We start from the raw sequence: 12,500 nt of genomic DNA on the forward strand, positions 1-12,500 counted from the left end.
GATGGCAGAGAAGTTGTTGACTTCCGGTGGCATTGATGAGAGCTTGTGGGTCGGCCATCTTGTTAGCCATCTATCTGAAAAGGCGAAGGAGGTATATGCGAGGATGGCAACCGAGGACGGAAACGAATACCCGAAGTTGAAGGCCGAGATTTTGAACGCCTATGCGGTGTCTCCGTGTATTTATAGGCCTAATTTTTTCAGTTGGACTTGTCAGTCCAGTCAAACCTATGAGGAACATTCGCGGATCTTGTTGGAACAGCTGCAGAGATGGTTCGAGGGGAGCAGCGTTGAGTTACCTCCAGCGGTTGAGGAACTCCTGGTGCGTTACCGTATCGATCAACAGCTTCCGCCGGACTTAAGCCGCTGCCACACCTTGACGATTTAGCCAGCGTATGCCGATTTATGAAAAATTTATCTAAAACGCTGGCACACGTTGAATACGTTATGGGTATGTTTTGTATACGTTAAGAGCACGCTGAAAAACACTGCCATACGTCGTGGTACGCTGGCTTTAAACGTTGCACTTTTGGGTTGTCCTCAAATTTTTGCATGCTTGAAATTTTACGACGTTTGCCGGCGTATGGCTCACACGTTCTGCTACGCTGGCCATAAGTTGTAGGCACGTTATGCGATCGTTGACACACGTCGACACGCATTACTTGTAAGTTACTCATAAGTCGAAACACGTCGAGGTAATGTTTGGCGTACCCGAAACTTATTTCTAACCTATGAGTAACGTTTTGTAAGCACGCTACATGAACGTTGTTCACACTTCGCAACACGTTACTTGAAAGTTCCTCATACGTCGAAACACGTCAAAGTAATGTTTCGGGTACCCGTGACTTATTCATAACCTGTGAGTAACGTGCTTGGGAATTATTTGTAAAGCATGTCCTACGCACAAATACGTATGTAGACGTATTTGACGTCTTCAGGACAACCACAGAACTTACTGAACGCGTTTCTAACTTACAGATACCGTATAATGGCGTATTGGCAGCGATTAGGGGAATTGGTATATAAAAAGGGGCTTCGCAAGAGGAAGCCATCTTTTTTTTAGACTTCATGGTGAGTACATGTCCATGTCATTCCGATAGATGGAGGACACGGCAAGGCTGAGACGACAATACCTACCTGTCCTCCAACATCAACATGACCTCATCGAGTTGACATTGCACCAGTTGCGTGCCAATAGAGTCGGGAGGAGAAGGAACTGGGTCAGACCATGGATTGGGATGCCACGCCATTACGGCATGTATGACCAGCTCATGGTGGAACTCCGGAACGAGGACCATGCATCCTTCATCAACTTCCTGCGAATGTCTCCAGCGATGTTCGAAGAGCTGCTCGCCAGAGTGAGTCCAAGGATAACCAAGCAGTACACCTTCTACAGGGATCCGCTTGAGCCTGGAATGAGGCTGGCACTGAGCCTGCTGCTGTTGGTGTCGTGACTGCAGTGCTGTGGAAGCGATTTAACTCGTTCAATGGAAACGATTTCAATTGCCGAGCACCAGCGTCCAAAAACAATAGGCGAGTGACAGGCATTTATTAAAAGTGAAGTTGCAGCCTATGAATAGAAAACCTCACGTAATCGTCGACGATATGCTGCCACGCTATTCACACGTTCGACTATCGTTGGGCATAGGTTGTGGACGCCTAAAACGCGCTAATCAATCGTTGGTATAACTTATCGAAAAGTTATCGAAGCGTTCTGTGTTCATTACTAGTACATTATGCATTTTTCCAAGTCGTTTTTAATACTTTAAAAACTGAAACAAAAAATTAGTTCATCGTGGGAATGAGAAAAAAAAATTAGCAGAAAAGAACATCGAACAATGGTGCAAAGTAGTCTCCTATTCGTGGACGCAACGAGGATCCATCATCACCCACACCCTCCCAATCACGCTCACCTACTATGACTGACATGGACCTACTACTACTACTTCCAATACTACTACTACTACTACTACTTCTACTACTACTGACATGCTCACCTAATACTACTACTACTGATACTACTGACATTGACATCTACTCAACATGGAGTCTGGAACACTGACGGGTTCCTCTTGTGAAGCCCATTTGTATATACCAATTCCCCAAAACGCTGCCAAATCGCCATTATATGGTAGATGTAAGTTAGAAACACGTTCATAAGTTCTGTGGTCATCCGGAAGACGTCAATCAAATTCGTCTACATACGACAATGTGCGTTTGAGATACGTTACACATAGGTTCAAAGCACGCTACTCATAGGTTCAAAGCACGTTACTCATAGGTTCAAAGCACGTTACTCATAGGTTCAAAGCACGTTACTCATAGATTAAAAATTAAGTTTCGGATACGCTAAACATTACCACGACGTGTTTCAACTCATGAATAACTTACAAGTAACGTGTGTCCGACATGTGACAACGATCGCGGAGCGTGCCGAGAACTTATGCCGGTGTATGCGGAACTTGTGAGCCATACGTCGAGTACGTCGTAAAATTTTCAGCATGCTTGAAATTTCATGACGTACTAGATGTACCACGGAATATGGCAACGTACTTCATTGTTTTTCAGCGTGCTCCTAGCGTATACACAACTTACCCATACCGTATTCGACGTGTGCCAGTGTTTTAGACACATTTTCATCGGTCAGCATACGCTGGCTAAATCTTCAAGGTGTGACTGCGATGTTGACACTTCCAATTTTCAGGCGGTTATGATTTAAATCGGCGTGCGGCAGGTTTTTAACAGAGAACGCCACGAGTTCGTCGACGATACGTGCAGCGCGCAATGTCAAAGTTTAACTATCGTTGGGCGTAGGTTGTGAACGCCGACAACAGGTGAAGCATTAGTTGGTATAAGTTATCTATAAGACAACGAAACGTTCTGTGCTCGTTACTAATATGTGATGCATACGACCAACACGTTATGAATACGAGCAAAACTTTTTTAAAAACCTCAAAACTTCAGTGTACGCCAACACTTTACATACATTTTTATGCGTTGCCATTGCTGGCTAAAACGTCAAGGTGTGACAGCGCCTTTAGCGTTGTTTCTTGTCGATATAGACACTGTTTCCTTGTCAGACTGCATCAAGCTTATTGATAAACATGTTTTGGCGTGCAAAATGTTGCAAGCTACTCAGTCGCGTTGTAAGACGGAGGATTCTGCGGTCAAGACCGCCCCCCCGTCTACCCGGTGGCTGGATCAAGGGGAAGGGTTCCCCGATGCCCTCCACTGGTGGCGGTCGCGAGATGCAGGCCAGGGCACGGCCCTGGTGCGAGTTCTGCAAACGCGTGGGGCACGGTGGAGACCGCTGTTTCTCTAACCCAACTCGTCCGGCCTATCGAGGCAACCCGGCTGTTAAATCGGAGGAAGGTCAGTGGAGGTCATCAACTGGGCCCTCGAGCATGACGGTGGAATCGGTGACAGAGGTCACTGCCACCGAGGCTAATAAGTCCATTCATCCTCTGTGTCAGGATTACTCAGGGACAGCCTTAGTGGGTGGCCCTGATTCGGTGGTGAAGTTTAAGGCCCAATACCTTCGGGATACTGGGGCGACGCTGTGTGTTCTCCGGGTGGGGGTAGTTCCGGCCTCCCACATGCATTATACCGGCAAGTATATCGTCCTTCGGGGCATTAACCAGCTTCCTGGCTGGTATCCCCTTGCTCTCATCGAGGTCCGGAGTGACATTTTTATGGGTCCGATGACCTGTGCGGTGGTACCCTACTACCCGGTACCAGGGGTATCCTTGCTGATTGGCAATGATGCAATGGCCAGGGAGGAGTTATTGACTCTGACCTGTGGGGTGGTCACTACATCCCAGAGCAAACAGGCGGAGCGAGTGGTGGAGTCAGACATATCTTCACTCTGGCCCGAGGAGCCTCGCGCCTCGACTCCAGCCTCCGACGGTGCCGTTGCTTCGACTGAAGTCCACCCGAGCCTCCAGTCAGGCCAACCTCAGGAGCCGAGCTCCTCAGGGACCGTTCCCGTCTGTGACACGGGGTTCCCAGCTACTTGTTCGCCAGTCGGCGAATCCGGTGAGGAGGATCAATCCTCCGAGGCAGTTAACAACCCCAGTTCTGTGCCTGAGGTCACTCCCGCATTGTCTGTGGTAACCAGTCTAGTGGAAGATCAGCACTTCGATCCCACCCTTGCCACCCTCTGGGAGATGGGAGAAGACTCCAAGCCTGGACGAACAGGCTACTATGTGAATGGTGCAGGTGTGCTGATGCATAAATATTCCCCCAAGAGCATGTCCTCCACCCAGACGTGGAAGGTACGACACCGAGCTGTCGTACCGGGGAGGAATCGTCAGTCAGTCATGCAATTGGCCCATGACAATATTTCCTCGGGTCAGGTCGGAGCGGCCAAGACCTTAGCCAACGTCAAGGATCAGTTCATATGGCCCGCCATGTCGCGAGACATCAAGCGCGAATGCGCTCACTGTCTATATTGGCCATGGACCCATCACCATCTACCGCGACCACCACCCGCTCGTTTGGCTCAGCCAAGCCAAAAACCTCCAAGCAGCGTATTCTGCGCTGGGCACTTCTCGTCTCCGAATACGACCTCACAGTCAAACACGTGAAAGGAGTGGAGAACAGACTAGCTGACCTCCTTAGTCGCCATCTCGTAGACAAGGAGCACCAAACTTAAGTTTAATTCCCTTTGTCTCTCTTGTGGTGCGGGCGATGGGTAAATAAGGTGGGGTAGATATGAATGTGGTGTAGTGTGTTTAATATTGTGTTGTGGATGAACATTGTTTATTGTACAAGATTGTTAACGATCACCGCCATCATATTGCTCTGTGATTTGCAACGAGTACAATAACTGGTTTCAAAATGCCGTCTATCCGACGGGTTTTATTTTAGGTGGGGAGGACTGTGAGAAAAACCATGTTCTCACCAAATTTAGTGTCCCACCCACGACGTCACGTGACCTTTTTCAGGCTCCCAGGGATTGGTTGGCAAGTCGGACGTGGTGGACGGACCGCGTGAGAGCCGGGGCGCCATTGCTGGTAACAGATGTGGCTCGAAGATCGCGAGTGGAAAAATATATCGAGCTCCAAATCGCATGTTTTAAAAGCGATTTTCAAGTGATTTTCAAGACTCTCGACAGCACAGTCGCGCTGATCGTTGATAGCTCCGTTGAAAGGATTGAGTCAAATCGGGATGCGTGTGATCGTTATTCCCGGCTATCATCGAGCGGAGCTGTGTGTTGTCCACCTGTTGTTGGAACTCTATTGTTGCTAAGAGTTCTGGTGGGTATTTTTGTGCTGTGTAATCCATTCTGTTACCAGCCATTTTTGAGATCGAGCCAATAAAATATCGTGCCTTCCCCTAGAGGCCGATTTGAAACACAGTGGTGTGTTTTCTTGTTCTCTTTGTCCACACTTGGACTGCTTGAAGCTCGGACATTAACGTCAGTATTCCGTGCTGGTAGATATTAACAGCAGGGATCACGACAATATATATATTTATGTGTGTACATTTGTACATACATACATACATCTATACATAAACAACAGATGTAGAAACAATTTTTCCAAATGAACTTTTTTATTCATAACTCAAGAGATCAAACTCAACACATAGTTGTAGGAGGTTACGTGTCAGGAACACCTGTAAAAAAAAAAAAAATGTGCAAATCAAAATTCACTGGTTGAAAAAGCACTCAGACCCTGAGGTCAGTGCTGGTGGAAGCACCATTTGCAGCAATGACTGGTTGGAGTATTTTTGGAAGGTCTCTGCCAGATTTGCACAGTGATCTTTGCCCATTTCCCACGTCAAAATTGCACCATTTGTGCCAAGTTTGATGGGGATCGTCGATGGACTGCAATCTTCAAGTCTTGCCATAAATGTTCGATTGGGTTCAAATGAGGACTTTGACTGGGCCACTCAAGAACATTTATTTTCTTATTTTTCAGGGATCCAGTGTGGTTTTAGTTTTGTGCTTTGTCATTGTCCTGCTGAAATGTGAATCTCCTGCCCAGTTTTAGATTCATGGCTGACTCAAGCAGGTTTTCATCAAGGATTCTCCTGTATATCTCACTGTCCATTGTTCCTTCGAGCCTGACAAGCGTGCCATTCCCTGCTGATGAAAAGCAGCCCCATAACATGATGCTGCCACCACCATGCCTGACAGTGGCGATGGTGTTGACTGGGTGATGTGCAGTGTTTGGCTTGATCCAGATGTAACGCTTTAAATTTCGACCAAAAATTTCAATTTTTGTTTCGTCTGACCACAACATATTTCCACCAATTTCACAGTCACTTCTAAATGTGATGGTGAAGAGCGAAAATGATCAGTTGAATAAAGTCGCATAGAAAGTGGAGAATAATAAAGAAAAAGAAGGGGTAGGAGAAAAATATGAGAGGCAAACTGGAAATTTAATCCAGGAAGACAAGAGCATGCATGCTGGAGAATCACATTGATGGGAGTTGCATGAGTCTGGAAACAGTGACCCACGAAGAACAACTAATGATGTGAGAATATAGAAGATGTGGGAGGGAGGAGAGTTGGTGCATTGAATGACCTCAACAGGAGTGCCAATTTGAACCATAAATTGAGGACAAAGAGTTTCTTCAAGCCGACTTGAGTGCAGATTGCAAACCTGCAAGCCAATAGGCAATAACAGTCAGTAACCTTGAAGGTAGGCTTCAAAATATGTTTCATTATTGATTGTCGTTCGCTGTTAAAACTTCTGCGTGATGACTGGAGTGTCGATGATAAACATCCCACTTAAGCAGAATGCCAACCATGCATCCAAAGTCACAAATTGAAGAAATAGCAATTGGTGGCTTGATCATGCAGACAGTGACACGCAAACTGCTGCTTCTATCATTTTTAAAACAAGAACGCTTGCTCATTGATCGAGCTCTGGTTAGCATGATCACTTTGGTGACATTGACACTACGACGGTGTTCTAGGCACTTTATTTTACCGGCTCTCTCAGCACCGCTCATTAGCAGCTCCAAAATGCAAACCATATACCTACCGGCATCTGGAAGTCACCATCACAAGGCAGAGGGTTACTTCTTGATTCTAAATAAGTATGAAAGAACCCATCCGTTCCCCACTTTTATGATTTTGTCGAATTTGATTATGGCTTGTAATACCAGCTTCCACCACACGGTACTATGGGACACACATCGACATTGAGGATTTTGACACCAAAAACCTTCTTGTGTACATCCTGCAAGTACAACCACAAGTTTTCAACTCGTTCCATCCAGCGGTTCAGGAGTGTAGAGAAGTCAAAGATACAAAAAAACAAACATACTCTTCTCAAATTAAATACAGTGTGATGTGATGTCAATATTTTCATGGAATTTATGCTCATGGAGAAGTTTGGGTGATAGAATCGCAAGACTAATGCTCATATGGGAACAGCAAACAAGCTAATCCTTTTCTTCATGCCTCCTACCCATTCCTGTTTATGTTTAGATTATCTATCTACTTATCATTTTCATTCCCATGATGGTAGTTTTTGCTTCAAGGCAACTTTTCTTTCGAAGAAACTTGCTCTCCCTCATGCACAGATTTATCCCCTCTCGTCTTCAGTGGTCCTACCCTTCCTCCCGCCCTTGGTTCACTGAAGCTTGTGGCGAGGCAGTTATCCTTAAACAACTTGCCTCTGCCTCATGGAAAGCCCACCCTGCTCCCGCTCTGGCATGCCGCCCTGCTCACCAAACACTCTTCCTATGGTATCCAAGGCCATCTCCACTCGTGGCTCGCAGACTTCCTCTCCTATCAAAGTCAACGTGTGGCCCTAAATGGAGTTCTTTCATCCCCTCTTCCTGTCCAGGCTGGAGTTCCTCAAGGTAGCGTTCTGGGCCCTGTTCTTTTTCTGGTTTTCATCAATGATCTCTCCGACTCTCTGGAAAATCCTCTATTTCTCTTTTCTGATGAATCCACCCTCTGCCGTACCATCTGTCATCCCTCAGACCAGCAAGCAGCAGCTTCTTCGCTCACTGCAGATCACTGCAAATGGCCACACTGCTGATACCACACGTGAAAAGGCTGAATGCCTAAACTCGGTGTTTGCATAGAAATCTTGTGCCCGAAACCCATCGCTTTCTCTACCAACTTTCCCAGTCGCACCCAACTGTCCCTGGACTCTGTGTCCTTTTCTCCTGACAAGGTGGAGAGCTTGCTGTCAAACCTTGACTCAGATTCTGCAACCGGTTCAGACGGCATCAGCCCACGTGTCCTAAAAACCTGCTCTTCTTCTCTTGCTCACCCTCTCTCTGTTCTATTCACCCTCTCATTTGCTCAAGGTCATCTTCCATCTGCTTGGAAATCAGCAAACATTACTGCCCTCCACAAAAAGGTACAAAAACAGATCCCTGTAACTACAGACCAATCAGCCTTCTCCCAATCATCAGCAAGGTTATGGAATCCATCCCCGCTTCAGACATGAAATCCTTCCTCTTCTTCAATGGCTTGATTTTGGATCATCAATTTGGTTTCAGACCAGGTCACTCCACGCTGGATATGCTGATTCTGCTCTCCCAACAATGGATGGAGGTCCTCAATGCCAGACAGGAAATCCGAGCCATATCCCGAGACATATCGCGTGCTTTTGACACAGTCTGGCATCCCGCCCTGCTCACCAAACTCTCTTCCTATGGTATCCAAGGCCATCTCCACTCATGGCTCGCAGACTTCCTCTCCTGTCGCAGTCAACGTGTGGCTCTAAATGGAGTTCTTTCATCCCCTCTTCCTGTCCAGGCTGGAGTTCCTCAAGACAGCGTTCTGGGCCCTGTTCTTTTTCTGGTTTTCATCAATGATCTCTCCGACTCCCTGGAAAATCCTCTTTGTCTCTTTGCTGATGACTCCACCCTCTGCCGTACCATCTGTCATCCCTCAGACCGGCAAGCCACAGCTTCTTCGTTCACTGCAGATTTGGATAAAATCACAAACTGGTCCAACACGTGGAACATGTCTTTCAATCCGGACAAATCTCACTCTCACTATGTCTCTCAGAAAGGACCATTTGGAAACCCCCCACAACCCCCCCCCCATCCAGTTTCTCAACAATGCTTTGGAAGAAGTCCTTTCATTCAAGCTTCTGGGTCTCATGATCTGCAATAATCTTTCCTGGGAAAGCCACATTTCCAACCTAGCCTCCAAAGCCAGTCGCCGACTGGGAATCCTCCATCGTGCAAATTCCTTCCTTGGCCCACCTGAGCTCTTGACCACTTACAAAGCTTTCATCCGCAGCCTGATGGAGTACTGCTCTCCCCTCTGGGCTGGTGCCCCTGCCTCCCACCTTTCTCGGCTTCACGCTGTGGAAACCGAGGCATTTTGAATCAATGGTATCTCCCGCAATGAGACTGAGTTCCTGGGCCTCTCACTCTCTCACCGCAGGCAGGTCGGTGGTCTTTCTGTCTTCTACCTGCTCCTCTCCAGTCTTGCCCCCTCCCCCCTGTTCTCTCTGTGATTTGTTCCCACCACATTTCTGCAGGGTGCTCAAAGTCTGCCAACAACCCCCTTCTGGTAAATCTTCCAAAATCACGAATTACTACTCACCTTCACTCTTTCATTCCTCTAGTCCCACCTTTGGAATAAACTCTCTCACTCTATTCAATCACATTCTTCCCTCCAGGCCTTCAAAACAGCTGTTCACCACCACCTCTGATCATCCCCCATCCAAATCCTTGATCTTTTCTACCCCCGTTAATCCACCCCAAGCCCACCTCCTTCAAATTCCCTGCTTTCCTTCCTGAAAGTCCCTGTAATATCCATCTTGTATTCCCCATGTTCCCCACCCCATCCCTCTCCCTTCCACAGATCTCCTGATCTCTGTTTTCCACTGTTTTGTCCTTCCCACTCCCTCCCCTCTTGTCTCATGCCCCCCTTGCTGGGCATTGTGTGTTCGCTCTCATACGAGCCTCGGCAAGGTATACAAAAAAACAGTAGTTTTGTGTTCCTTATTGTGCATATCTTGCTGATTTTGTTCTTTCTTTTAAATCGACTTTTCATCCGTTTTATTTTCGACAAGCAATAAAGTACCCATGCCCAGTGACGGGGAAAATATGCAAAAGTATCCGTCCTCAGTGACGGGAAATCTTTAATTTGATCTGTCAATTTAAATAATTTAATGGACTTCAAAAAGGTTCATTATGTTGCACTCTTGGTTTCACTCAGAGCCTATAAGGTCTGAGCTACTGAAACCACCCACCACAAAATGTTGGTGCAACATCGGGTGGCAGAGGTTGGATTTGTCTAAAAAGAGGGCAAAATAGAGCTATTTAAAATAGTGTGTTACTCCATGAAGATCTGTATGAAATCCACTTTAATCCAGATGTTCGTGTTGATTTTTAGGATTACTGAAAGGGACAATAAAGTGATTGACTATGTTGCTGAAAGAGAAGTGCAATTAAAATGCAAAATAACCAATCAGTAGCTTTTCAAACACAGCGTGGGAAGCATCCGCTGTAAACGGGAGACAGACAAACGCACTGACAGACAAACGCATGGACAGACACCACAGTTCACAATACATAATAGATGCATGTGTCTGGTGTAAGCCTAATGGTAAGGGTGGTGGGCTTTGGAACCAAGATTCCTGAGTTCAAATCCTGCTTGGCCATTGAATCAATACCAGGTAGGAGTTGACTCAGCCTGTCATCCTTTTGAGGTTGGCAAAATGAGTACCAGTTTGCTTGGGTGATTGAACCATTTGAGTATCCTGTGTTGGCGTGGCGACCCATCCAGGATTGTGCCCAATAGCCCAGGAGACTGCTTAGGCAGCACTGATGCTCTGTTCAGAGGATGGTCCCAATGGATGGATGGATGGATGGATGGATGGATGGATGGATGCAGGCATGCATGCTGCATTATGAACAATTTCCTTCCAATAAATAAATCGATTATATTATGTAGTCAAGCCCTGAAATAGTTTTTGTTTGTAGTTTTGAAATTTATCTTGGAGACAGACCCACAAAGTGCAAGCTATTCATATTAAGTCAATAAGGTTTTTATTTGATTTTATGTTTACAAATTCAATTTAAAACCTTATTCATGTTTGTGATTCAGGGATGATAAATGTGAAAACACGGGAAAAGCAAATATTAGTATTTAATTCTAATTTTAAAGGAAAAAGTGCAATTTTAGATTTTATTTATTAATTTTTTTTTTTAAATGGATGATGCACTTTACAATTTCCATTTCAACTTTACCATTTGAAATGTGCACCAACTTGTTCATAATATTTCATAATAGTACTTGTTATTCTATGCTATAGATATTATTAATCTGTTCACCTGACAGGTGGAGCTGGAGATCGCAGGTTTAAATGAAGGCGACGTGTCTGGAGATGGTGAAGACCAGACGCAAGTTGGAGGGAGCAATCAGTCATTGAATGTCGACCGTTCACGAAGGAAGTCATACCTTCAGCCTCACAAATCACCGGTAGGTTTTGGAAATATTTTGGTGCACATTTACAAAAGTGTAGATATTTGTCTGTCTGGTGAACCTGAAAGGACATAATTTCAGATGACTGTAGAACCCAACGGTCATGTGATCTGGAACGACATGCCATATCAGTTATTACCACATGGGTCCTTACCAACAGGAGGTACCTGCCACGTACCATCCTGGCTCGAGTCCATCTCAGTAGATCCAGATCGACAACCAGGGGAAAGACAATTAAAATAACTGTTTTGGTGATTTTCATGACATTCTGTGGCTCTCGACAGGACCTATAAGATATCTTACTACAGTATTAGGAGGTATGACAAAATCGATTTATTGGCCTTTATAGGCCACCTCTCACTGGGGGAGAGAGGGGCATCATCCACGGACATATTTCTCTGGCTGTCGTAAGCAGGATGATCTACTTTGTGGGTCTGTGTGCAGCCAATAGCAGTTTCATCAAGAGCATTCCAATAGTAGTGCTATAGTAACTATAAAGTACCATAAATACCACAGTTTAAATATTGCAGTGTTACTGAGGTACATGTTGTAGTTGTTCTCTGGTAACTATGAAGTACAATACTATAGTTGTACTGCAGTACAGTTGTATGGCACGAGTACTCCATTTGGGAAATTGAAAAAAAAATTAGTTGTACTTTCTTTCTGCTGTAGTATATTCTACAAAAATGCAACACACACTTCACTACAGGACCACAGTTCCACTATAGTCTTACTTCACCTGACGACAGTCTCAGTGCAGTTTCACTCACCTCACTGCAGTATTTTTTTTTTTTTTTACCGTCTTAAACCGATCTGGGCAAAGCCCCAGTGCAGCCACAAGTCTTCAACTCATTCTGTCCACAGGTTCAATAATGCATCCAAATCAAGCCATAAATTAACAAACTCACAAGCCAAATTATGTGTACTAATGTATAGTTAATGTATTCTTACTCATGCAGTCAACGGTCGATGATAGCAACTTAAAAAAATTGTACAACATCATGGAACTATAGTTAATTAAGCACTACTGCAGTTAACTGTAGTTAATGTTGAGTTACTATTGTTACCTCCACCACCTAAGGTT

At 45.4% G+C, this 12,500-nt stretch overlaps 1 protein-coding gene across 1 annotated transcript in view; it reads left to right on the forward strand.

Moving 5' to 3' along the window:
* The window catches only part of LOC147025423 (voltage-dependent T-type calcium channel subunit alpha-1G-like), a 347,934-nt gene that overhangs the window by 304,990 nt on the left and 30,444 nt on the right, over positions 1-12,500 (forward strand). Inside the window, exon 31 of the mRNA XM_085886389.1 lies at positions 11,273-11,413. Coding sequence (XP_085742515.1) covers positions 11,273-11,413 — 141 coding nt within the window. The remainder of the gene's footprint in view (positions 1-11,272; positions 11,414-12,500) is intronic.

The sequence above is a fragment of the Eptatretus burgeri genome, chromosome 6 (genome assembly GCF_056783735.1).
Source record: "Eptatretus burgeri isolate ZD-2024b chromosome 6, Ebu_testis_v1, whole genome shotgun sequence".
In the NCBI taxonomy this organism is placed as follows: Eukaryota; Metazoa; Chordata; class Myxini; order Myxiniformes; family Myxinidae; genus Eptatretus; species Eptatretus burgeri.